This window comes from Rhincodon typus, chromosome 22, assembly GCF_021869965.1.
Source record: "Rhincodon typus isolate 14 chromosome 22, sRhiTyp1.1, whole genome shotgun sequence".
Classification (NCBI taxonomy): Eukaryota; Metazoa; Chordata; class Chondrichthyes; order Orectolobiformes; family Rhincodontidae; genus Rhincodon; species Rhincodon typus.
Window position 1 is genome coordinate 28,913,698 of NC_063353.1, and position 27,785 is coordinate 28,941,482.

Consider the following 27,785-nt stretch of genomic DNA (forward strand, 5'->3'; position numbering starts at 1 on the left):
AAAGGCTGATGTTTCGGGCCTAGACCCTTCATCAGGGTCTAGAAGAAGGGTCTAGGCCTGAAACGTCAGCCTTCCTGCTCCTCTGATGCTGCTTGGCCTGCTGTGTTCATCCAGCTCTGCACCTTGTTATCTCACTTTAATATACCACCCTGTTCCCTGGCCAACATCTCTGTCTCTGGCTTGAAACTGAATGCAAGCTGGAAGAACAACCCCTCATTTTCCTGCAGACCTCCAGATTCAATATTAAGTTCAATAATTTTAGGGCCTAAACTCTCCCATGTCCTAGCCCCCTATCCCAAACACCAGGCCTTGTTATCACATAGCCTGCCATTACACACTACCTATTGTTAGTCACTAACAGTCGCCATTAACAACTGTTCACCCTCCTAGCCAGATCATTATCAATTCCTTTGTCTATCCAACTGCTCTTCTCTCTCTTCAGGCTCTATCCTTTCATTTACTCCCGACCCAACCCCCTCCCTACTTTCTGCATATAGACAGATGTTTTCCCAGCTACCATCAGTTTTGAGGAAGGGTCACCGGACCCGAAATGCTAACTCTTATATTTTCTTCAGAGATGCTGTCAGGCCTGCTGAGCTTCCAGCAACTTCTGTTTCACAGCATCCACAGTACTTTCAGTTTTCATCATGCTACTGAGTTGCATCTAACGCCTGCAAATTCTGATTAGAAAGGAAAACAATTGGTTGGACCATCTAGTATTAACGAAGGCTACCTGAAAAGTCCTCTGCACTAACATCTGGGTGCTGAGGCCAAAATTGACCGGGCTATCTCACAGCCTAGGCAAGAAACAGCCAAACATAATCATTCTCATAGAACCATACCTTATAATGTCCCAGACATCAGATGTGGGCAGTACAGTGGTTTACAGTCAGGAAGAAGTTGGCTTCGAATAAAGCACCAAACATGGGCAAGAAAACCTCCTGCTGATTACCATCTAACCACTATTTCCCCATCAACTGATCAATGTTCCACATGTTTGCCATCACTTGGTTACAGAGGGTACTCTGTGGGGAACTACAATATACATCACCAAGAGTGGCTTGCTAGCACTACTACTGACCGAGCTGGCCAAGTCCTAAAGGACACCGCTGCAAACTGAGCTTAGCAGCCAGTGGTGAGAGAATGAAGAAGAGGTTTAAAAAACTCACTTGTTCTCATCCTCACCAGCTACCTGCAGCAGATGCATCTGCCAATGAGAGTATTAACAGGAGCGACCACTAGTCATTGTGGGTACAAAACCCTGCCTTCACACTGAGAATATGCTCCATCATGTTGAGTGGCACGGCCTCCATAGGACAGGTTTCAAACAGATCTAGCAATTCAAACTTAGACATCCATGAGGAGCTGTAAGCCATCAGCACCAACACAACTGTATTCAACCATAATCTGTAACTGCATGGGTGAGTATATCTCTCATTCTAACTTTACTAATAAGGTAGGGGCTGAGCCTGGTTCTATGAAGAGCACAGGAAAGAATGCAGGAGAAGAGCCAGGCAGATCTAAGAAGTCAGGTGTCAGTCTGGTAAAGCTACAATGGATGACTACTTGCATGCCAATTAGCATAAGCAGCATGCAATGCACAGAACCAAGCAATCCCACAACCAGATTACAGCTAAGCTCTGAACAGAATCAGAGCTAAGCTTTGCAGTACTGCCATATCCAGTTGTGAACGGTAGTGGACAATTAAACAACTAACAAGAGAAGGAATCTCCACAAATATCCCCATTCTCAATGACGGTGTAGTATAGCATATCAGTGCAAAAGACAAGGCTGAAGCATTTGTAAGCATCTTCAGCCAGAAATGCTGAGAAGCACCAAGTGAACAATACAGCACAGCCTCCTCATGAAGTCCCCAAAATCACAGATATCAATTTTCAGCCAATTCCATTTATTCCAAGGGATGTCAAAAAAGACCAAGGCACAGAATACTGCAAAGGCTCTGATTAAACATTACAACAATACCACTGAATAATTGTGCTCCAGAACTACCTCCACGATTAGCTAAGTGGTACCAGTACTGCTTTAAGGCTGGCATCTATTGGGCAAAGTGGAAAATGACCAAGGTGTGGTCTGCCCAGAAAAGGCAGGACAAATCCGATGTGCTAATTATCATCCCCTCTATTCTCAATCCTTACCAAAGCGATGGAAAGTGTCATCAGCGTCCGTATGAAGAAGCATTTACTCAATAGTACACTGTTCATCAACATGCAGTTTGGATTCTGCCAAGGCAATTCAGCTCCTACCTCATTACAGCCTTGGTGTCAACATGATCAAGCTGAATTCAAGGGGAAGTGAAGATTATTGCCCTTGACATCAAGGCAGCATATGACCAAGTGTGGAACCAAAAAGCAGTAGCAAAACTGGAGTCAATGGGAGTCAAGGTGAAACTTCTCTGCTGTTTGGACTAACACCTAGCATAAAGGAAGCGGGGTATGGTTATCGGAGTTCAATCATCTCAGCCCTAGTTCATCACTCTAAGAGTCCCTGTGGATTAGTGTCCCAGGCCCAACTATCTTCAGCTACTTCATCAAAGATCCATCATAAGATTAGAAATGAGAATGCTTGCCTCAGATATTGAAGCAGTCTATGTTCAAATGCAGCAAGACATAGACGATATTCAGGCTTGGGCTGATAAATGGTAAGTAATGTTTGCACCATTCAAGGCACAGGCAATAACCATCCACAACAAGGAGAATCCTACCATCTCTTTTAGACATTTAGTAATATCACCATTATCAACATCCTAGGAGTTACCGTGGACCAGAAACTGAACTGAATCACCCAATATTGTTTCTTTTGTAAATCTACAATAGCGAGTTCAGTATTTTTTTTATTACATGTTTTATTGAGATCTGTCTCTTGATTAAACTTTAGAAGTATAAAATATAGGTACTAAGTTAGCCTAGAGCAGTATACTTAGACCAGTAAGCCTGTGCTATTTTCAGGGTCTGTAGATTATTAAGGTGCAAAGATGGCCTCTAGTAGAGTGATGTGCTCTTCGTGTTGGATGTGGAAGATTAAGGAGAGTTTCCATGTTACTGATGATTATATCTGCAGGAAGTCTGTCTGGTTGCGAATCCTATCAGATCACATAGATTGGTTGGAACCGCAGTTCAAGGTAATGAGGAATTTACAGGAGCTAGGGGCTAATAGTCGGCAGTTGCAGGAAGGGAGATAAACCGAAGATACAGTCAGGTGGATCGGTTACCTAGGTAGGCAGGAAGTACAGAAGTCTCCTGTCACTATCCCCATCCCAAAAACGTATGCTGTTTCAGAAAATGGAGGGGGTGATGGACTGTCAGGGGACTATAACACTGACAGCCAGGTTTCTGGTACCGAGCCTGGCTGTAATGTAACGAGAGGTATGTCAGGTTCCAAGCGATCGAATGTGATAGGCAACTGTCTAGTCAGATGCACAGCCAGACATTTCTGCAGCCAACAACGAGACATCAGAATGGTGCATTGCCTCCCTGGTGCCAGGATCAAGGATATCTCAGAGAGGGTGCAGAATATTCTCAAAGGGGAGAGGGACCAGCATGCAGTCATTGTACACATTGCAACTAACACAATGGGACAGAGTTCTGAGGAGAGAATGTAGGAAATTAGGCAAGAATTTAAAAAGCAGGTCCTCGAGGGTAGTAATATCTGGAATACTCCCGGTGCCATGAGCTACTGAGAGTAAGAATAGGAGAATAGAGCAGATGAATACGTGGCTGTGGAGCTGGTGCAGGGGGGAAGGATTGACGTTTTTGGATCATTCAAATCTCTTCTGGGGTAGAAGTGACCTGTATAAGAAGGACAGATTGCACCTGAATTGTAAAGGGACTAATATACTGGCAGGGAGATTTGCTAGAGCTGCTCGGGAGGATTTAAACTAGTACGGGGTTGGGGGGATCCAGGGAGATAATGGAAAAAGAGATCAGTCTGAGACTGGTGCAGCTGGAAAAAGGAGCAAATCAAACAGTTGGGGCAGACAGGAACAAAGCGGAGAACATGGTAGGACTGAAAAATTAAACTGCATTTATTTCAATGCAAGAGGCCTAACAGGGAAGGCAGATGAATTCAGGGCATGGTTGGGAACATGGGACTGGGGTATGATAGCGATTACAAAGATGTGGCTCAGGGATGGACGGGACTGGCAGCTTAATGTTCCAGGGTACAGATGCTAAAGGAAGGATAGAAGGGGTGGAGTGCAAGAGAGGCGGGGGAGTGGTGTTTTTGCTTAGGGATAACATTACGGCTGTACTTAGGGAGGATATTCCTGGAAGTATGTCCAGGGAAGTTATTTGGGTAGAACTAAGAAATAAGAAAGGGATGATCACCTTATTGGGATTGTGCTATAAACCCCCCAGGAGTCAGTGGGAAATTGAGAAACAAATGTGTAAGGAGATCTCAGTTATCTGTAAGAATAATAGGGTGGTAATGGTAGGGGATGTTAACTTTCCAAAAATAGACTGGAACTGCCATAGTGTTAAGGGATTGGATAGAGAGGAATTTATTAAGTATGTACAAGAAAATTTTCTGATTCAGTATGAGGATGTACCTACTCCAGAAGGAGCAAAACTTGATCGACTCTTGGGGAATAAGGCTGGGCAGATGACTGAGGTGTCAGTGGGAGACAACTTTGTGGCTAGTCATCATCATTCTGTTAGTTTTAAAATAGTGATGGAAAAGGGATTGAAAAGGGACCAGATTGAAAAGCTAAATTCCTAAATTGAAGGAAGGCCAATTTTGACAGTGTTAGGTAAGACCTTTCAAAAGTTGATTGGGTATGAGTATTTACAGGCAAAGGGACAGGTTGAAAATGGGAAGCCTTCAAAAATGAGATAACAAGAGTCCAGAGACAGTATGTTCTTGTTAGGGTGAAGGGCAAGGCCGGTAGGTGTTGGGGATTCCGGAAAACTAGAGAAATTGAGGTTTTGGTCAAGAAAAAGAAGGAAGCATATGTCAGGTATACACAGCAGGGATCAAGAGAATCCCTGGAAGAGTATAAAAGCAATAGGAGTATACTTAAGACGAAAATCAGGAGGGCAAAAAGGGGACATAAGTTAGCTTTGGCAAATAGGTTTAAGGAGAATCCAAAGAGATTTTACAAATACATTAAGGATAAAAGAGTAACGAGGGAGAGAACAGGGCTACCTATGTGTGGAACCGGAGGAGATGGAGGGGATATTGAACAAGTATTTTGCATCAGTGTTTACAGTGGAGAGGATATGGAAGCTAAATAACTTGGGGAAATAAATAGTCACATGTTGAAAAATGTCCATATTACATAAGTGAATGTGCTGAATGTCCTAAAACGCATAAAGGTGGATAAATTCCCAGGACCTGATCAGGTATACCCTAGAACTCTGTGGGAAGCTAGGGGAGTGATTGTTGGGCACCTTGCTGAGATATTTGTATCATCGATAGCCACAGGTGAGGTGTCAGTACACTGGAGGTTGGCTAATGCGGTGCCACTATTTAAGAAAGGTACTAAGGAAAAGCCAGGGAACTACAGACCAGTGAACCTGACATCAGTGGTGGGCAAACTGCTGGAGAAATCCTGAGGGACAAGATTTACATACATTTGGAAAGGCAAGGACTGATTAGGGATTGTCAACATGGCTTTGCACCTGGGAAATCATGTCTCACTAATTTGTTTGAGTTGTTTGAAGAAGTAATGAAGAGGATTGATGAAGGCAGAGCAGTGGACATGATCTATGTGGACTTCAGTAAGACATTCAACAAGGCTCCACATGGTAGACTGGTTAGCAAGATTAGATCACATGGAATACAGGGAGAACTAGCCATTTGGATACAGAACTGGCTCAAAGGTAGGAGACAGAGGGTAGTGGTGGAGGGTTGCTTGTCAGACTGGAGGCCTCTGACCAGTGGTGTGTCACAAGGATTGGTGCTGGGTCCACTGCTTTTCATCATTTATACAAATGCTTTGGATGTGAACATAGGAGTTATGGTTAGTAAATGTGCAGATAATACCAAAATGGGTGGTGTGGTGGACAGCGAAGAAGCTTACCTCAGAGTTCAATGGGACCTTGATCAGAAGAACCAATGGGCCGAGGAGTGGCAGATGGAGTTTAATTTAGATAAATGTGAGGTGCTGCATTTTGGAAAGGCAAATCAGGGCAGGATCTACCCGTTTAATGATTAAGGTCCTGAGGAGTGTTGCTGGTTCATAGCTCCTTGAAAGTGGAGTCGCAAGCAGACAGAGTAGTGAAGAAAGCATTTGGTATGCTTGCCATTATTGGTCAGTGCATTGAGCATAGCAGTTGGGAGATCATGTTGAGGCATGCAATTCTGGTCTCTCTGCTATAGGAAGGATGTTGTGAAACTTGAATAGGTTCAGAAAAGGTTTACAAGGATGTTGCCAGAGTTGGAGGGTTTGAATTATAGGGAGAGGCTGAGTAGGTTGGGGCTATTTTTCCTGGAGCATTGGAGGCTGAGGGGTGACCTTATAGAGATTTATAAAATCATGAGGGGCATGGATAGGTGAATAGCCAAGGTCTTTGCTTCAGGGTGAGGGAGTCCAAAACTGGGGAGCATAGGTTTAAAGTGAGAGGGGGGTGATTTAGAAGAAACCAAAGGGACAGGTTTTTCACACAGAGGGTGATGCGTGTATAGAATGAGCTGTCAGAGGAAGTGGTGGAGGCTGGTACAATTACAATATTTAAAAGGCATCTGGATGGGTACATGAATAGGAAGGGTTTAGAGGGAAATGGGCCAAATGTTGGCAATGGGGCTAGATTAATTTAGGATATCTGGTCGGCATGGACGAATTGGACCGAAGAATCTCTCTAAATGAATGTCGTTGCTTCAAGGTCAGGTCAGAGGTTTGGAATTCGGCAGTGAATAATTCACCTCTTGTTCCATCAAAGCTTTTTAACCAACTACAAGGAACAAGTCAAAACTGTAAAGGGACACCATCCATTGCCCGGATTAGACCTAACAACGCTCAAGAATATCGACGCCATCCAAGATAAAGTAGTCTGTTTGTTTGGCAGTCCATCGAATACTTTCACCATTCACTTCCTGCACCACAAATAGTGGCAGGACTGTCCATTACCTGCAAGATGCACAAGAACTTGCCAAGACTCAATCGACAGCGCTTTCCAACCCTGTGATCCTGATCAAGTAGAAGGACAGAGGAACAAATACATGGGAATATCATCATTTGCAAGATCCCCTCAAAAACCCACACCCTCATGATCTGGAACTATAACACAGTTGCTCCACAATCACTGTGTCAAAATTCTGGAAATTCCATCCTAACAGCACCGATGGTCTACCTACTTCCATGGACTGCAACAGTTCAAAGTGGCAGGGTACCACTTGCTTCGCAAAGGCAAATTAGGGATGGGCAATAAATGTTTGTCTGATGCTCACATCCCAAAAGTAAATTAAAAATAAATGTTTATTATTTTCACATAAACATATCATTTTCTCAATCATTATACATACCTTGCTCCAGAGAGAACTTGTCTGTGCAATCACCTTCCAGACTTGACAAACTTGTGCAGATCTTACCAGCTCCTTAACACCAAGATAACTGAAAATCTAGAAAGGGGAAATATATTTCAAAAATAGCTATTCAAGCAACTCAAGTACACTTACTTGTTAAATGAACTTTGCAATTTTCCATATGTGCTTTCAGTTTCAACAATATTAATTCTTGAAGATTGCTTGAGAAAGTGACTTAAAACTCTTCAGTCATTTCTGACTTACCTTCAAGTAATACAGTACGCTGTATTTTGTATAATTGAATGTTTGCTGCTGATGGGTAAGAATGTCTAATTTTTTTGTACAAATCTAATTTTGGTTTTAGTTACATTTAAATGATATTTGAATTTCCCAGCCATTTTAGGGTTTCAACAAGATCTCTATTTGAAGAGCAATTGGGTCCAATTAATCAAAGATGCAGCTCAAACAAGTTCCTCTAGGTAGGTCAAATTGCACTTTTGTGTTAGGAGCATATAAACTAGCCAACTTGGTGCAACCAAACACTTAAGCACAACTTATAGTAGAGTACTAGGACTGGGTGATAAAGGGAGTCGGGGGAAGAAAAGATAGGGGTGCTCCTTTTTTTTATAACTTGTTCAGCCTACAGTAATTGATTCTTTCTCAACTACAGGAGAAGAAACTGGTTATTTGGTAAGTATCTGGTAAATGACTAAAGTTTGTTCTATCCCTACGGTTCAACATAGAGTAACAACTGGTGGTAAGGTTAGCAAAATATATAAAAATAAAAATAAATATTCAATTGAATAAAATAGTTAAGTAGTTAATTAGAACATGCTAAGGATTGCAGGATGGGTGATGTATCTCATCTGCAACATGATGGCATATCTTGATGCTTGTTTGATCCAGGGAAAATACATCTGAAATAATGTTTGAAGTTGAGCAACATCAGCTCAGTTCATAAGCTGGAGGCTGAATTATAAACACGTCAATATATCAGGAAAGGGGAAAGTTACCTGGATTATTTGCACCAGGAAGTAGTTACCCCTTTTAAGATTGGGTTGTCTAATTTGGTCTGTGTTCACAGTCAAGAGATGTGGCTGTGAGTGAGTCAGCCTTTCCAATTTTCCAAGAAGTTAGAGGTTCTTTCACTTGTCTGAAACAGAGTGGGGGCTGTAGAGTGGATAAGCTATCTGACCATGACATTGTGGTACAGGAAGACATTCAAGTGAGGGGTGGGGGCATAAAAGGAATGTAATGGTGTTAGAGGATAGTATAGACAGAGGGATTGACATTGTTCTCTGTAACAAAATGAATGAGTCCAGATAGCTGTGTTGCTTGCCTAGTCCAGGGTTCAGACATCCGGCCAGGGATAAAGGAGAATTTGCAATGGCAGGGGAGGATCCAATTGTCGGTCCTTGTAGGTAACAATGCATGTAAGAAGGAGAAAGAAAGAGGCTTGACAGAATCAACTTGAGGAGCTACGTACGAAATTAAGCAGGACCTCAAAAGCCATGATCTCTGGATTATTACCTGAGAGACATAAAAATTGGCATCAGACAAATCAGATTACAGAGAATAATGCATGGCTCAAAGACTCGTGTGGAAATAGTATAAAATGTTGCTTAGGCCATAGCTAAAGTTTTGTGTGCAGTTCTGGAATTTATAGGAGGGATGTGATAGGACTGGAGAAGATGCAGACGAGATTTACCAGGATGTTGCCTTGGTTGGAGAATTCAATTATGAAGAGAGATTGGACAAATTCAGATTGTTTTCCTTAGAGTAGAGGAGGGGTTACATAATTGACATGTATAAAATTATGAGGGGCATTGGGGGCATGGACTTAAGGTGAGGGGCAGAAGATTTAGAGTTGATGTGAGGAAAAACTTTTTCACCGGACAGTGGTGGAAATCTGGAACTCACTACCTTTGAAGGGTGGTAGAGGCAGAAACACTCACAATATTTAAGAAATATTTAGATGTGCACTTGCAAAGTCAAGGCATACAAGAACATGGGCGAAGTGCTGAAAAATGAGATTAGAATAGTTAGGTGATGAGACAAAGGGCCTTTTTCTGTGATATAGATCTCTATGTAAAAGTGGGTTCCACTTTTTGGACCACTGGTATCAAAACAGCAGAAAGTAGGATCTGTACTGACTGGACAGTCTCTACTTGTACCTGCTGGGGCCTGTATTCTTGCTAGCTACATAACTAGGGAAGTACAGAGGAATTTAAACTAAACAGTGTGGGTGACACATCGAGTTTGGATAGATATGGTAGGTCAAAGATAGAGCTAAGGCTACAGAGAAAGGTATTTGATTGAAAATGATAAACAGGAAAGGCTAAATAGTACAAATTTAAGGGTATTTACATTAAAACAGATAAAACAAGTTACAAAAAGGACCAAAGGGCAAAGTTAAGGATTCTGCATGTGAGTGCATGTAGCATTCAAAGCAAAACAGGTGAACTAAGAGCACAAATAAAAATAAACAAGTACAATCTGGTAGCCCAACAGGATGATATAGATTTCAAACTGATTCATTTAGGCCACTTAGGAAGGACAGAAAACTAGGAAAAGCTAGAGGGGTGATTCTGTTAATTAATTACAGTATTAGCACTATAAGGAGGCTTGACCCAAGTTCAGGATACTAGAATTTGAAAATGGTTCCTGTAAAGATGAGAAATGATAAAGGCAAAATATCACTTTTCTGAGTGGTATATGGATCCCTTAACAGGAACCACGTGTTAATGTAGAACATAAAGAAGGAAAAAATGGAAGCTTCTCAGAAAGGCACGATAATAATCACGGGAGATTTACATCTATACATAGATGGATAAGTCAGCGAGGCAAAGATAGTCTGGATGAGGTGTTCATAGAATGTATTTTTGATATAATATTTTAGAACAGCATGAACTGGAGCTTGCTAGATAGCAAACTATACTAAACCTAGTATTGTTTGATGAGGTAAGATTAATTAAAGATCTCATTGTGAAGATGCCCCTAAGTAACAGCGACGATAAAGTTTTACTTTCAATTTAATGGAGACAAGAGTGAGTCTGAGACTTTTTTAAAAATTTAAATAATAGCAATTTTATGAGGGCATGAAAGCAGAGCTGGCTAAAGACTTTATATCAATATTTTAAAAAGAAAACAGCTAATAAAGTGAGCAATGGTCCTGTTGAAAATGAGTCTGAAGAATTAATAATGGAATACAAGGAGATGGCAGATGAACCAAACTGGTATTTTACACTAGCCTTCACCAGAGGATATAAATAACATGCCAGAGATAGTTACAAATCAGAAAGTAAAAAGGAGGGAGAACTCAAAAAAATTACAATCACCATAAAAGTGGTTCTAAGTAAATTGTTGGAGCTGCAGGCTGCCAAGTGTGCTGGTCCTGATTAACTTCATCCTAGGGCCTTAAAAGTAGCTAGTGTGTTAGTTAATACATTGGGTTTAATTTTCTAAAACTCCCTGGATTTGGGTTGTTTTTAGGAGAAAAAGTTGAGGGGAGCCCTGAAAGAGGTGTATAACATTACGTGGGACATGAGCAGGGTGAATAGAAAGCAGCTGTTCCCCATAGTTGAAGAGTCAATTACAAGGGAGCATAATTTTAAAGTGAAAGGTAGGGGTGTTAGAGAGGAAAAATGTTTTCACTGGAGGGTAATGAGGGTCACTGCCTGGGAGAGTAGTTGACACTAAAAACCTCACAACCTTTAAAAAATACTTGGATGAGCACTTGAAGTGTCATAACTTTCAAGGCTTTGGGCCTAGTGTGGGAAAATGGGATTAATGTAGGTAGTGTATTTTGGCAGTACAGAATTGATGGGCTAAAGGGCTTCTTCTGTACTGTATGATTCTACGCAGACCAGAACTGCACCAAATCTGTGCAAGGAGATGAACGGGGCTGGCTCAAGAATGAAAGCTCATTTTAGGATGGCCTAAATGGCAGGGTACAGGTACATTTCACCTCAGTACTACTCATCCAGCATGGCAACATGCTATGGCATTCACTATGATCTGTCTGAGAACACGTCTATTAAAAACACAACCTTGAGCAGAACCATTATTACCAACTTTGTGCAGTGCACATCTGTCTAGCAATCTCAGACAACAGAGTTGGCCCAAAGACCATGAAGCAAAGATTCTTTATTCCACTGGCATCAGGTCATTACAAATCTGAAGAGAAATTAAAGTTAAAAAAGGAAGTATTTACTGAATTTAAACTGTGGTTCACATTGGATTGAGGAATCTTTTGCTTGTTCCTTCTTCCCATGCAGCCCTTCTCCCCATCATAGACATCCTTTTTCCCAGAGAGGGCCCATTTGAATGCTCTAATCAACATTCCTCACCTGCTGCTAGAGATTCCATTACACATGTCTTGCCTGAAATTTGTTACCTCAGCAAACCCACAGAGCACATAGTGAATGTTTGCTAACATTTGGGTGATTACCTGGTTCAATTGCACCATGATGGCTAAAATGGTTGAGTCCACATTAGGGGCAGCATTTTCAACTGGTATCACTAAGCTGGGCAAATGGTAAGAGTTAGGGTGATATTCAGCATTTGCTCAAGATGACCTTCTCTTACACTTATCAATACTGGTACCTTCCAAGGGATCCAGGACCTGTGCTGAATCACCCACATTCAGGTTTAGATTAGCCAGGTCTCCAGGGATCATACAACTAACGGTGTTGCTTCAGTTATTGCCTCCTGGCAGGAGCCCCTGCACCATTTTACAGGACAGGTATAAGCCTCCCCACACTGGATGCACCTCCCAGATTCACAACACACAGGTTATCTAGGATTTTGTATTCCTCTCTCACTGCACTTCACTTAATCCATAATGCACTGACACATGTTTCCATAATGCTGCTGAGTGAGTTGCTTCCTTCCACATCATCTATCAGACTTCTGGCCTCAAGCAGCTCCATTCTGTGAACCATTTTCTGACTCTGCCTTCCAGCTTTTAGTTCAAGACAAAGTGTGTGGTCGAGTGTGTCTAGCCACTATGCGAGTCCATGGAGTGTTCGTATAAGGGCAATCTTCAACAAAGAATCATGCTGCTTTTTTGTTTTATTCTTTCACGGGATGCGGGTTTCACTGTCAAAACAGCATTTATTGCCCATCCCCAAGTGGGATCAAACTCAGCAGCTTGCTCAGATATCGCACAAGGGAGTTACATGTAGACCGAACCAGCTAAGGGTGATTGTTTGCTTGTCCCAAAGGACTTCAGTGAACTGGATGTATTTTTACAATAAGCAATGACAGCAGTTGTGATTACCCAGGCTTGCTTTAATTCCAGAGTTATGAATTGAATTTAAATATCACCAGCTGCCATGGTGGGACATGAATCAATGTTCCAATGGTATTAATCTAATCCTCCAAATTACTAATCCAGTGACATTATACCACTAAGATATCTCTCACCACCACAGATACAGAGATGGTCCCTCAATCACAGAAGCTAGGGGAGCCCATTGATGTTGACATCAGAGAACTGACATATGAGCACACATTTTATATTATATTACCGATCAAAGAAAAATTGCCTTGTTCTAGGCTCCTAAGACCTTGCATCTCTGACATGAGCATATCTATGTCTGTCATCTATCCTCCAAGGGGATCCCTCCAACAGCTGCCTCTCTTACCTCCTCCTACTCTTCAAGCAGGAACACTCTTTTTAGTTGTGAGTGTATCTGTGCTAGTGAAGGATGCGCTTGAAAGATGTGACAGTGCTGGTTCTACTGCAGTTTCATTAGAGGCCCCAATGATAGGTACTGTGACAGCAAAGTATATCCCCTCTCCATGACTGCCTCTGTGGGAGACACAAAGAAGATCATGAGAACTCACCTTCGACAATTGAGACTCAAGAGAATTAAGGCTTCCCCATAATAGCTCAGATTTTTCCATATTGTTCGATAAGGAGGAGTGTACTCCATCCCCTTCATCTACAGATTTCAATATCTCTTCACCCTTTCCTCTAAGTATTCCCATATCTTCATCACCCATTTCTTCATGAAGTAGCAGTGTCTCTGTGTCCATTGTTGGACTCTAGAAATGAGAATCGCAAGCTGGTTCACATCTCCATCTGTGCACACCCTTCCCTTTGTATTCTGTGCACTTGTCTCTTGCAAGGACCAAAGAGAGAGTGATAAGGTAACACTGGCTTCTCTTCGCCAAATGCCAGCAGCTCATTTAAATAAGAAGCTGTATTAATTTCAACTTATGAGGGTATTTCTAGTAAGGCCAGAAATTGTTGCTCACCCCTAATAGCTACTGAATCAAAGATTGCTCAGCCATTGCAGAAGGCAGTTACAGGTCAACCTACAGGTCTGCAGTTACAAAAAGGTTAGATCAGATAAGCAAGTCACCACGTTTCACTCCTAAGGTTATATCATTAATGTCAATGGGCTTTGCCAAAGTGGATATTTGCAAATTCAGGCAGTGGCCCCTCAAGGGGGTCACAGTCCCACAGTCTGCTCTTCCTTTGCTGCTATGTTTGTGCCTGGATGTCTTTGGAAAGGGAAGATGCAGTGTCTACCAAAACTCTCAATGCCTTTATAGAGAGGTGAACACCGCAGTGGGTGGAGTGCCTCATTTTCCCTCTCCAGCTCCATTTTGATTTAATGCCCTGCCTCTCTCCTTGCCTCTGCTTTACCTTTGGTGCTACTGCACTGCCCTGATGGTCTTTGCAGGTAAATTGATAATTAATTGGAAACACAAATGATTTAGTGGTGGTGAATAACGGTGAAAAGTAACTTGGGTGAATTGGTGATGAGAAAAAAACCATATAGTTGTATGTGAAAGTTCTTCTGTTTATAAAAACAATAGAACATCAATGGGGTCCCCAGCCTCTATGGCTGAGTGACCATCTAAGCATCCATGCAGGCGAAATGATGGCATAGTGGTGTAATGTGCAATCTAGAGAATTAGACTAAGAATCTAGAGGCATCAATTCAAATCCTATCACAGCAATTGTTGGAATTTAAATGCAATTAATAAATTTGGAGCATAAAACCAGTCACAGTGATGATGACCATGATAGCTGTCATCGCTCTGGCTTACTAAAGCGCTTAAAGGAAAGAATTCCAGATTAGCAGTGTTTCCACATTCTCAATAGTGCTAGAGCTTTAAGCTTTGCTGATGGATCAGTAATTACTTTGGGAACACACCTCTTCCCTGTTCAGAAACACCTTGCTACTCTCAGGCTATTCAGCTGATCTTTTGCAGATTTAAGGCCTATCATCTCAGAATCATGTTGAATCACCTTGCCAGAGCAAAGAAACTCACTAAAGCAATTGCAACACTGCATCTCAATCCTTCAGACAACGTTGCAACTGCTGCAATTTTCTGCTACGTATACCTAATTTGCTGGACACCCTTCTCTTGCCATCATCCAGAAACAGGACTCTTCCCCTCTTGTATACTGATTCCAACATAACATCAAGGACTGCATCAGTAAACTGAAAGGCAGGCCTGCCACAGAAGCTAAGTCTCTGCTTAATTTCTGCTGACTTTTGTATACTATTGCTATGCACAACACCCTTCACTACAATTGCTGCTGCAATGCTTTTCAATCAGGCCTACACTTTACTCTTTCTTTATATCTAGAAGTGCTCTTACACACAACGGAACTTTTTTCTCCCCATCACCAAATCACCGTGATTTTTTCGTTTGTTTTCAGCTATTAACCACCATCGGTAAATCACCAATGTAGTCAATTAGATATTTACATGCAAAGCCTGTTGAAGGCAATGTAAACCATCAAAAATGAGGAAATGACAGCAAGATGGAGAGGAAGGTTCACAGCTGTATAGGCCTTCTTCCTTTTCATGATTTTACTTGGAATTACTTCAACTCAAGCAGGTGCCTCCCTGGTCAATGGCAGTATTCTCTCTGAACTCTTCATCCACACATTGGGTAACGGCAATGTATCAGCCTCAAATCATCTTGTTGCTTATTATCGGCTAAACTCAGATATCAATTTTTGATTTTCTGGTAGCTCCAGGCTGATTTGGGCATACCTGTGAGCTTTGAGGTGGCATTGGGAAGGTGGACATCTTCTGCCTTTTACCTATTGATTTAGTGCAGAAGAATAAGCAGGAAGCTTCCAGCTTACAAATAGTGTTTAACCATAAGGTGGGGCAGAAAGCTTGTAGCTTTAGGAAAGAATGAAAACTACATGTGAAAGTCATAAAGGCTATATTGCTGTATGGCACAGTACTGTATCAGCATTAGAGCTGCAGCATATGCCAGCAGGTTGCATAAGAAACACACTGCATATAATTGAAGAGAACAGCACTGTGTGAAAGTCAAAGGGAGAGAGTGTTTTGTAGGGCAAGGGTGGACTCCAGCAAGTCAGGGTTACCGCCATAGTCAGTCCTGAGGCAGGGCCATACCCAGTCAGGGGATTGGCCACAGATAGGTAATTGGTCCGATGCAAGTTTGGGAAATAGTATGTTGAAGTCTGACAATTTGGCCAGTCAGTTTTGGAAGTCAAGTCAAAGCTCTCCAGGCATTCCTTGTTGGTCCTTCAGGGTGCTGGAGTATAAGCCCTACTAGGGGCCAATTCACTCATAATTATTCAGTTCAATTAATGTATTCAGCAGGTTCTTGTAGGGCAGTGGCATGCCCCTGCCTTTGGGCCAGAAGGTCTCAGTTTAAGTCCCACTTACTACATGTCCAAACAAGTTGATTTAAAATATTTTTTTCTTCATATTATTCTATTCAGACATGGAATCATGAGGACGCATTGCAACTATACTGCGTCAATAATTGCCACATTGAGTTCTATCAATTCAAGTCACTTGCCATCACAGCATCACCTTCTTGATTGGCTAAATCATATACTCCTTACTGAGAGCACTTTGGTGGTATGTGTGACAAAGGTTTGTATATGACTCTCCCCTGGTTTATAAATGTTTGTCTTTTAACCTTATATATGGTTATTATTCTGTGTTTTGCTACAGTTTGGCAGCACGGTGGCTCAGTGATTAGTGCTGATGCCTCACAGCACCAGGGACCTGGGTTTGATTCCACCCTTGGACAACTGTCTGTGTGGAGTTTGCACATTCTCCCATGTTTGCGTGAGTTTCCTCCGGGTGGTCCGGTTTCCTCCCACAGTCCAAAGATGTGCATGGTTTGGTGGATTGGCCATGCTAAATTGCCCATAGTGTTCAGGAATGTGTAGATTAGGTGGGTTATGAGGGATGGGACTGGGTGGGATGCTCTGAGGGGTGGTGTGGACTTGTTGGGCCGAAGGACCTGTTTCCAACTGTCGGGATTCTATAATGATAAATGCATTATTACACCATGCAGCATCACTTCACGGTCTCAATCGATGCCCAATGGATTGTGGTCTGCGCTGAGAGCTGATTGTACCATCTGTAAGCAGGGGGATCAATGCACATACATGGCATTGACCCTTGTCTAACATCCCTAATGTTTTCCTCCCTCCGTACACAAAGGTGTGTCTGTCAATGAAGTGGTCAGCAATGGCCGTGCCACAGAGATGCAACACACAGAAAAGGCCAACACTATAGGATTGCTAGTGAATAGGCAGCTTGTGTGCCTCTGTGCTGTACATTGCATGGGTCTGTGACAGTGTTTCTGGTATATTTAGTGATTTCTTTAATACTGATTACCCCTGGATGTTCAGTTCCCATCCTTGGTCACCTGCTGCCACATCTCTCCATAACTGGAAGTTATTTCAGCTAGGAATGCACAATGCTACACATGTATTTATGAGGCAACTGAGCATTTTAGCTTGAAATTCCTTCCCCACACAAATTTGGCATTTCCATTTCATAGTGGATAATGGATAACAGCTTTACATTTTGATGTCTTATGTAGATCTTTAAGTCTATTTTATCAGCCTAAGGTATCCATTTATATATGTAAAGCATCCCTTTAATGTAACACATCAAAATTAAAGCAAACAAAGTAGGAATAAAACACATTACCTTTAGGTTAACTGACCAAGGTAAAGTGGAAATAATATCTTTTAGATTTTTTGGAGTTGTCAATTGTGTGTCACTCTCATCATCCAATTCCCCTCGTTCCAGGCGCTGTAAGGAGAGAAAACAATACCACACGTAGGACACAGTGAAACTTGATATTATAGCAACAACATAAATAAAAATCATGAATTAAATCACAGTCTCTTAGGCATTACTGCAGAACAAACTGAATTTCTTTTGCCAGTCACTTATTACAGTATAAACTAGATGTCAGATAAACAGAGATGAGCAGGAATTTCAAGTTTCTAGAACTCTATCAATTTGTGCAAAGGAATAACTTCTGCAGTGAATGGGTCAGTGGCATTGGAAATGCCCATGTCAAACAAGCAAGTTAGTTACCTATTTACTAGAATGTCATCCTGTAAACCATTTCCAAAGGGATCTATTTATATCGCACATTTAACGTAATACAACTCCTCAAAAAACTTTGCAATTGCATTGTAAAGTAAAATCACATAAGTCAATGTCTAGAGGAATGGCCAAAAACTTGGTAAAAGCTAGGTTTTAAGAGGGGAGGTCTTAAAGAATCAAAGTGAAATAGAGAGGTAAAAGGTGCAGGGAAGGAATTCCAGATTTTAGGATCTAATGAACTGAAGGCACAACCACCAATGGTGGGGTTATTAAAACAGAGATGCTCAATAGGGCACAATTAGAACAGCACAAATACTTTGGAACATTGTAGGACAAGAGGAAATTACAGCGATAGGTAGTGATAAGGACATGGAAGCATTTAAAAGCAAGAATAAGAAGATTAAAATCAAGATGTTGGTTGACTTGGAACCAATAAAGGTTATCAAGAGGAGGGCAGCTGATTGAATGGGTCCTGGTGCAAGTAAGGACTTGGTCACTAGATCTTTGGATAACCTCAAGTTTTTGAAGGGTAAAATGTGAAAGTCTGGACAAGAGCCATTGGAATAATCATTTGTGAAGGTATCAAAGGTATAGAGGAGGATTTCAGCAGTAGATGCTTTGAGGTGGGGTGCAGTTGTGCAATGTTCAGAAGGTGGAAATAGATAACATTAGTGTGGTTGAAAGATGATCTATGGAGTCAAATACGAACGGAAATCCTCACTTAAAGTTCTAGTTGTGTTTCTGAACATAGCAACTTTAAGTGAAGCATGTTTTCCCAAAGGAGCAAGAGTAAGTTTACTGACAATGTTTTTGCCCAGAGAATCCAATGTTCAAGTTGATGTACAGAACCATACGTATGCATCAAATTCATAGATTCCCTACAGTATGGAAAGAGACCATTCAGCCCATCATGTCGCACTGACCCACTGAAGACCATCTCACCCAGATCCAGTCTCCCATCCTTTTCCCATAACTCCACTTTTACACAGCCAATCCACCTAGCTGCACATCCCTAGACACTGTGGGACAATTTACCCTGGCCAATCCAACTAACCTGCATGTCTTTGAACTGTGGGAGGGAATCAGAACTCCCAGCTGAAATCCACAACAGACCCTGGGCAACATGCAAACTTGACAAAACTACCAGGCTGGAACTGAATCTGGGTCCCTGGCACTGTGAAGCAGCAATGCTAACCACTAAGACATCATGCCAGCCAAGTGATTGAATGACTGAAACAAATCTAAGTAAAATATCCTTTCTTTTGTTTAGGATTTAAATAAAAGTAGTAGCATTTATACAATAGCACTTAAACCTATAACTTTAATGAATTAGATTCATAATCACTGCCTGAGCTCCAGTTGTTCCCTTAGTCAATTTGTCGGCTAGAAAAGTTTAATTTACTTCAGCTCCTAGAGTCGTAGAGAGTTATACAGCACAGAACCAGACCTTTCGGTCCAACTTGCTCATATCAACCAGATGTCCTAGACCGATCTAGTCCCATTTGCCAGCATTTGGCCCTTATCCATCTAAACCCTTCTTATTTATGTATCCATCCAGATGCCTTTTAAATGTTGTAATTGTGCCCGCCTCCACCACTTCCTCTGGAAGCTCATTCCATACATGCACCACGCTCTACTTGAAAAAGTTGCCCCATAGGTCCCTTTAATTCTTTCGCCTCTCACCGTAAACCTATCCAGTCTTGTTTTGAACTCCCCTACCCTGGGAAAATGTCCTTGGCTATTCATCCCATCTATGCCCTTTATGATTTTATAAACCTCAATAAGATCACCCCACAGTATCCAATGCTCTGGGGAAAAAGCCCCAGCCTATTCAGCCTCTCCCTATACCTCAAACCCTCTAATCCTGGCAACATCCTTGTAAATCTTTTATGAGCCCTTTCAAGTTTAATAAAACCTTTCCTATAGAAGGGAGACCAAAATTGAACGCAATATTTTAAGAATGGCCTCATCAATATCCTGTACTGCTGCAATATGACATCCCAACTCCAATACCCAAAGCTCTTACCAATGAAGGCAACCATGCTAAACACCTTCTTCACCATCCTGTCTACCTGTGGCTCCACTTTCAAGGAACTATGCACCTGCATCCCTAGGTCTCTGTTTGGCAACATTCCCCAGGGTGCTACCATTAATTGCGTAAGTCCTGCCCTGGTTTGCCCTACCAAATTGCAACACCTCATATTTATCTAAATTACACTCCATCTGTCACTCCTCGACCCATTGGCCCTCGACCTTGTTCACTGTCCACTACACCACCGATTTTGGAGTCATCTGCAAAATTACTAACCATTCCATACCATAACCATATTCACATCCAAATCATTGACATAAACGACAAAAAACGTTGGACTCAGCACTGATCCTTGCAGCACACTGCTGGTCACAGGCCTCTAGTCCAAAAAAACAACTCTCTACCACCATCCGCTGTCTCCTACCTTCAAGCCAATTTTGCATTCATCTGGTTAGCTCCCCCTGGATTCCATGTGATCTAACCTTGCTAATCAGTCTACCATGCAGAATGTTGTCAAACACCTTCTTGAAGTCCATATAGACAACGTCTACCACTCTACCTTCATCAATCTTCTTTGTCACCTTTTCAAAAAACTCAATCAAGTTAGTGAGACACAATTTCCCTCGCACAAAGCTATGTTGACTATTCCTAATCAGTCCTTGCCTTTACAAATGCATGTAAATCCTGTCTCTCAGAATTCCTTCCAACAACTGATGTCAGGCTCACCGGTCTATAGTTCCCCGATGTTAGGCTCACCAATCTATAGTTCCCTGACATGTCCTAGCTGAAATAATTTGCAAAATAAAATAAATCACTAAATATACAAGAAACACTGTATAATTTCAAAGCTCACCACCCTCTTTGAAGCAGTCCGCAGTTCCTCTACTGCAGGGATAACTTGTTTCTACATTATCTGACAGGTTCTGAGATACATGATCAGTCCAATTTGCAATCTGCAGACTCTGCCATGTGTGGGCAAATGTTATCTGGGAGGTCAGTTTCTCCCGGCATTAGTGTGTTCCAAACGAACCTTCGCACATTTGGTTGGTCACCATGAGTTGCTGGAGATCTTTGACATCTTCAGAAATGCTGAAGGATATCCTCAGAAATACAGTAGGGACATGGATTTAAATAATTTTCAGCCTCGATGCTGGGCATTTTTTGGCTTGAGAGAAGACATTGCTGTTGCACTGTCTTTCATGCTAACAGATTTTGAGGATCTTTTGAAGAACACTGCTAGTTTTGAGCTGACAACAGCATGCAAAAGCAGGTTTCTGGTGGAGTTAATGGATGAACGGCCGGATCATCCAGTGGCTTGAAAACCCCATCCAAGGATTGTTGAACAGTTCTTTTTTGTTCTTCTCAGTAGATCACCTTGAAGCAGTTAATGGCAACATTGATCTATTCGCTCTGGCATTGCATTCGCTGTTCAGGTCATTCCCAGTAAAGATTTCTATTGCCTCATCCATAAGTTGGAAAGTTCTCGACTCTTGCTTCTTTGACAAATCTTGAGAGCAGGTGGGGTTTCAGCGCAATCTTCTTCTTCAAAGCTCATTGACTCTCAAGCTGCATTAAGTAATCTTTAGACAATTCCTCACCAAAGTCCCCTGACTGATGATGTTGCTTTGATGGGTTTGGAGAAGGTAACAGGCCTTGAATATTGTGATTGCTGCCTGATCCATGGGATGAAGTCTTGTTCGGGAACGGGAGAACCACTTTCATATTTTTAGTGATTTCATCAAGATGGATAGGATGACATAGAAAATTATCCAACAGGAGCAATATATTGAAATATAGATCTTCTATAGTACAATAAGAGGAACTGGCAGGGATGGCATACAGGCAGAACAATGCCTGAAAGAGTGCCACCATCACCCAGGCTTGCTATTTGAGCACAAATGGTATGCATGTCCCCTCAAAGTCCCACACTGGTACACTACTAAGGCTTAAAATCTCCTGCAGCATTCCGATTGGATGGAATGTGTGGCAAGTTGTCATATTCCACATAAGTACAAATGTCACATGTGGAACTAGGAAAAGGGCTCTGCTAAGGGATTACGGGCAACTCAGGGCTAAATTAAAAGCAGAACTACAATGGAAATAGTTTCCAAATTGCTACTTAGACCACGTGAAAATTGACATGGTATAAATAAGATTAGAAAGACAAATGCTCAATGGTAAGTATGGGAGAAAGAGGTTACAATTCATTGGCTACTGGCACCAGTACTGGAGAAAGAGAGAGCTGTTCTGATGGGACAGGCTTTATTCATACCATACAAGGGACTGTTTTCTGATGAATGGTATAACTAGGGTTGCAGATAGGGCTTTAAAGTAATTGAAGGTAAGTATAAAAAAATCAAAAAGAGAGCAGAGGTTCAAGTAGTGAAGAAGTGAATAATAATTCAAGTGTGACAGGTAAGGACAGGAAATATAAGCAGAGGAGTGTAGCAGAAACTATAACGCTAGTAGAAAGTCAAAACTTGAGACTCCAATCTGAATATATGCAGCATTTGTAACAAGAAAGATGAGTTGGCAGCACAAATAGAAATAAATGAATATGCCTTAAGACTATTAAAGTGACATGGCTGCTGGGTGACCAGCACTGGGAACCCAATATTCAAGGGTATTCAAAATATATGCAAAAAAAAAGCAGGGGAGGTAGCTTTGTTAACTAGGGAAGCATCAGCATGGTGGTGAGTATTGGTGCAGTAGATTGTGACATGGAATCAGCTTGTGTGGAAATAAGGAATAGTAAGGGAAGAGCTCGTGGGAGTTGTCTATAGGCGTCCAAAGAGTTGTCTCACTGTAGCGCAAAGTATAAGCTGGGAAATAATAGAGGCATGTAAGATGCGCACTGTAAGTGTCATAGGTGATTTTAATCTACTTATTGACTGGACTAATCAGATGGGTGTGGGTAACGTGGAAGTCAACTTTGCACACCAGGGATTGTTTCTAAGAGCAGTAAATTACACAACCTACATGGGAACAATCTAGTTTAGATCTAGTCTAAAGCAGGCTGGGAAAATAGACTAAGGGGAAGGTCATTTGATGGGAGGTAGCAGACATTTAAGCAGATATTTCATAACTCTAAAGGTGTATTCCTGTGTTATACTGTTCCATGTTCTACATACTCAGCAAAAAATTATTCAGATTTGCAAAAGTCTTGCTATGTCCTCCATAAAGCTGCTTCCAGACCAACTAACTCTGCCAAGGCCTGTGACAAATGTAACACTTTAAGCACTTTGGTAGATTTTGTGAGATTTTACCAAGGTGTATTCGCACAGTTTAAGACATTCAATTTCACTGCAAGGCTGATGGTTTTCTTTAAGTTCTTTGAAGCAGTAGGCATACCACCAACTTCTGGGCAATTCTGGACTCAAACGGGATTGCAACACTAAATAAGGAACTTTAAAATAGCTCCTCAGCCTCACCAGATACAGTACTCTTCAGTACAGTATTTTTCAGCTAAACAAGTGTGGAGACAAGCAAAGTAATTTCATTTCACCTGTGTGTTGCAGAAGAAGCAGCTCAAAATTAGTTTCAATGAAAGAATGTGCATTAAGGAACAGACTTGACTGCAGGGAACACTTTAAAAACAAAGTTTAAAACAGTACAGGAGGGAATGAGCAAGTTACACTAAGGACAGCCAGTGGATGTGATCTATTTATGTTTTCAGAAGGCCTATGACAAGGTGCTGCACAGGAGACTGTTGAATAACATAACAGCCTGTGGTGTTAGGAGCAAGATACTGGCATGGATAGATGATTTGCTGACTGGCAGAATTCAAGAGTGGGATAAAGGGGTCTTTTTCAGGATGGCAACCAGTAACTAAAGGAGTTCTGCAGGTGTCCGTATTGGGACCATACTATTCACATTATACATTAATGATCTAGACAAAGGAACTGAGGGCACAGTTGCTAAGTTTACAGATGACACAAACATAGGTGGAGGGGCAGGTATTATTAAGGAAATGAGGAGGCTGAGAGGGCAAATAAGTGGCAGATGGAATACAATGTGGGAAGGTGTGAGTTTATGCACTTTGGTGGGAAGTATAGAGGTGTAGAGTATTTTTTCAAAGTGGGAAATGGCTTCAGAAATCTAAACGATAAAGGGACTTGGGGGTCCTAGTTCACAATTCTCTTCAGGTTAACATGCAGGTTCAGTTGACAGTTAGGAAGTCAAATGTATTGTTAGCATTTATTTCAAAAGGACTAGAATACAAGAGCAGAAATGTATTGCTGAGGCTGTATAAGCTCTGGTCAGACCAGATTTGAAATAGTTTAAGCAGTTTTAGAAGCTATATCGAAGGAAAGATGTGCTGTCCTTGGAGGAGAATCCAGTGGAGGTTTACTAGAATGATCTGGGCTGAAGGGCTTGTCATATGAGGTATGTGTGAGGATTCTGGGTCTGTATTGATGGAATTTAGAAGGATGGAGGGGAGATCACGGGTTACAGGGAGAAGGCAGGAGAATGGGGTTGTGATCTAATGGCAGAGCTGACTTTATGGGCCCAACAGCCTAATTCTACTCAAATGTCTTATGGTACTGTACGGATTCCTCAAGGACAGACATTGTACAGGAACAGAAGGGATCCCTTTAAAAATCAAAGTTTAGTTTTTCAACTACAAGAAATCTTCGAAAAGTGAAATTTACAGAAACTCCTCAACTACAGGTACAGAGAACTTCAGAAATCTAGTTCAGTTCCTCAACAACTATACAGGTACTGCACGGTATGGTAGAGACCTCCAAAAAGTAGAATTTACAGAGATCCCCAATTACAGATACAAACAGCAGAGAACTTTAGAAAATTAAGTTTACTTCAGTACACGTAAATATAGAAAAGAACTGTTTAAAAAATTTATGATCCTTGGCTAAATGGCTCAAACACATCGTGCCAACTCTACAAAGAGGCTCAAAGCTGCCAAAGCAATTATGAGGCCTGACGATGCCACTCGCACAGTGACACTACTCGTGCAACACAGTGCAATGACATGTCCAAAAAACGGAAGACATTAAAACAGGGAAAAGGTCTTTAATTGAGGATACAGGCCATTAAAATAAAATGTTTAATCAAAATTTTTAAAAAGGCATTTTACGCAGGTTCATCATAATATCTGTACTCAATGCCTTTACTTATAAAGCCTTGGATCCTAAGATCCTAAGATCTTTTAATCGCCATTTTCTGGACCTGTGCTGACACCTTCAACGATTTGTGCATATAAACCACTAGGTATAGGTTCCTGTAATCATTTTCGAATTGTACACTTTATTTGTTTTATATTGCCTCCCCTTCTTATTCAAATCAAAATGATTCACTTCTCTGCGTTAAATTTCAACTAACATTTGTAAGTCCATTGTACCAACTCTTAAAAATTATCAGTATTTGCCTTACAATTCAGAATACCTTCCGGGTTTGTGTCAACTGCAAATTTTAATATTGTATCCTTTACACCTAAGCCTAGGATCTTACATACAAGGTTCTAGATTCTTCACAGCCCACCCATCCAAGAAGTAGTAATGGTGATAGTGGAGGGAAACCAAGGAGATAACAGCTCCTTTGTAGCCATTTAAGGGAAGGCATGGAGAGGGGAAGATTGGGGCTGAATGAGGGTTTAAACACTGGGGAAGGGGGCTTGCTCATGAGTCCAGGACCCCAGTATAAGGGAACCCAAACCTCCACCACACTATGCAGGAAAGGTTGTTGTACTGGAAACTTGATGTGACCTCTTCTGCTGCAAATTAAATCCTAGCAGTGGCAGGATTACTAACCTAAGGGCCTCATTTGTCCAACTGGGGAGCAGGACACCCAACACACATCACACCACTGGTATAACTGCTATGGGGTTGGTGGCTGAAATGCTGCCAGTTGGATTTAGTAAGAAAGCCCACTTTCAAACCCATTGTGGGTTAAGGGTTTGCAAACAGATGAGTATTAAGTTCAGCTGTAGATCATTAATGTATATCAGGAAAACAAGGGTCCAACACTAGCCTCCGGGAAACTGCACCATAAATTTCCCTCCAGTTTGAATAACCATTCACCACAACACTCTGTTTCCTGTCACTCAGCCAATTTCATATCCATGTTGCTACTGTCTCTTTTGCTCCATGAGTTCTTATGCTTCCTGACAAGCCTACTACATGGCACTTTCTCAAATGTATTGTGAAAGTTTACGTATGCAATCAGAAGGCATATCTCATGGGGAGGATAATCTTAGAGAGGGCATGCTACCACAGTGCATCAGTAGTTGGAGGAGTGTATGTCCTAGTTAATGGATAAGATGCCAGTAAAGCAGTCTACATTGTCCTAGCTGGTTTCAAGCTTCTCAATTGTTTTGGAGCTACTGTCATCCAGGCAAGTTTAGAATATTACATCACAATCCTGGATAATGCCTTGTAGATGTTGTAGATGGTGGACAGGCACTGGGAAGACAGGAGGTAAGTTACTTGCCACAGATGCTGACCTGTTCTTGTAGCTGTTGTATTTATCTAGTCCAGTTTGGTTTCTGGTCAATGATAAATCCTAATGTGTGCACAGCAGAGTATTCAGCAGTGGTAATGCCCTTGAATGTTGTAGGAGCGTACCCTCTGACTCGTGACAAAAACTCTGGAGGCAGGCAGGATTCAGGCAAGTGAAAGATGTTTGTTCCAGCAAAGATGCAGGGAGAGGGCCAAAGAATCTTCCTTGTACCGAAAGGGAGATCAATGATACACTCTGATTTTACAAAGAAGTACAGCATTTTTATATACCTTGTATTACAATAATCAAATACAATGTAGTCACTGATTTTTCCTTTAATCCATACACTCAATCCCATGGGACACCTAGTCAATGATGGGCATTCCTAGGGACAGCCCCAAGTTCTCATGATCTCATGACATTTACTAGATATTGTAATCTCTGGGCCTTGGGATCTTTCTACGCATCCTATAATTTGCATTCCAAAAGTTATTAGTTATATTCCTTCTGGTCTATCCTAGGCTTTCTTATCTCTAAGGGCTGTCTGACTCCGGTTATTCGTGGTATTACGAGTGGCTCTTTTATCAAATTTAATCATTCCTTTTATATTTCCCACTGTCTTGATTATATATATAAAAACAAAAGATAGTTTTAACTAATTGCTATATGATTAATTCCTGTTGTAAGGTTAGTTATAAAGTGTAAAGTTATACAGCTACTTTTACTGCTAGCACTTTGAAGCTAATGAGTTGGACCGATCTATCTTGTCCATGGCGTAAGATAAGACGTGTCCTGAAGCTAATTAATTTTCACTTCTGGGTTTAAGTTCTTTTTCCCCTTCTGCTAGTATTATATTCTGGTTACATGTTGCAAACTACTTCTGTGATTATCTCAATAATTCTTTAACTTGAGCCTATTTCTTAATATTATAGGTAAAAAGCTAATGACTACAAAATACTTTTAGCTATTGTTTTTTGCAGCTGTTTAGGGAGTTAATCTAATCTATGAGTACACCCCAAGTGCTGTGTCTTCAGTGGGATAACATCCTCTCATTAATGAGACTAGAGTCATTTGTCTCTTCTTAGGCATCCTCTTATCAAAACTGTCTCAGATGATGGATTGCAGGGCCTTTGAATGACCTTGGGTAGCTCTGTTCCAGGGTACTATTATGTTTCACTTTAAATGATAGAGCAAATTACCTCATTTTGTTTAGCCCTCGTCGGCCATTTAGTGTCTTTCAAACATGGGCTGCTTTGGTGTAAGCAGGTACAGGTAACTTTATATGGACAGGTACAGGTCACCCCCTACAAATGTTATTGGAGATGGTGAGATCCCCCGAATTGGTTATTGCTTATGTGGCACATATGTTACATGTCACTTATAATCCCAATCTGAATAATGTCTGAGATAACAAGGTGTAGAGCTGGATGAACACAGCAGGCCAAGCA

The 27,785-nt window shown here is 41.4% G+C and overlaps 1 protein-coding gene across 1 annotated transcript in view; it reads right to left on the reverse strand.

The window, feature by feature from the left end:
- Window positions 1-27,785, reverse strand: part of LOC125485732 (F-box/LRR-repeat protein 5-like) — an 80,517-nt gene that overhangs the window by 17,105 nt on the left and 35,627 nt on the right. Inside the window, exons 4-5 of the mRNA XM_048609962.1 lie at window positions 17,442-17,546; window positions 7,480-7,575 (exon numbers count right to left, since the gene is read on the reverse strand). Of these exons, the coding sequence (XP_048465919.1) occupies window positions 7,480-7,575; window positions 17,442-17,546 (201 nt within the window). The remainder of the gene's footprint in view (window positions 1-7,479; window positions 7,576-17,441; window positions 17,547-27,785) is intronic.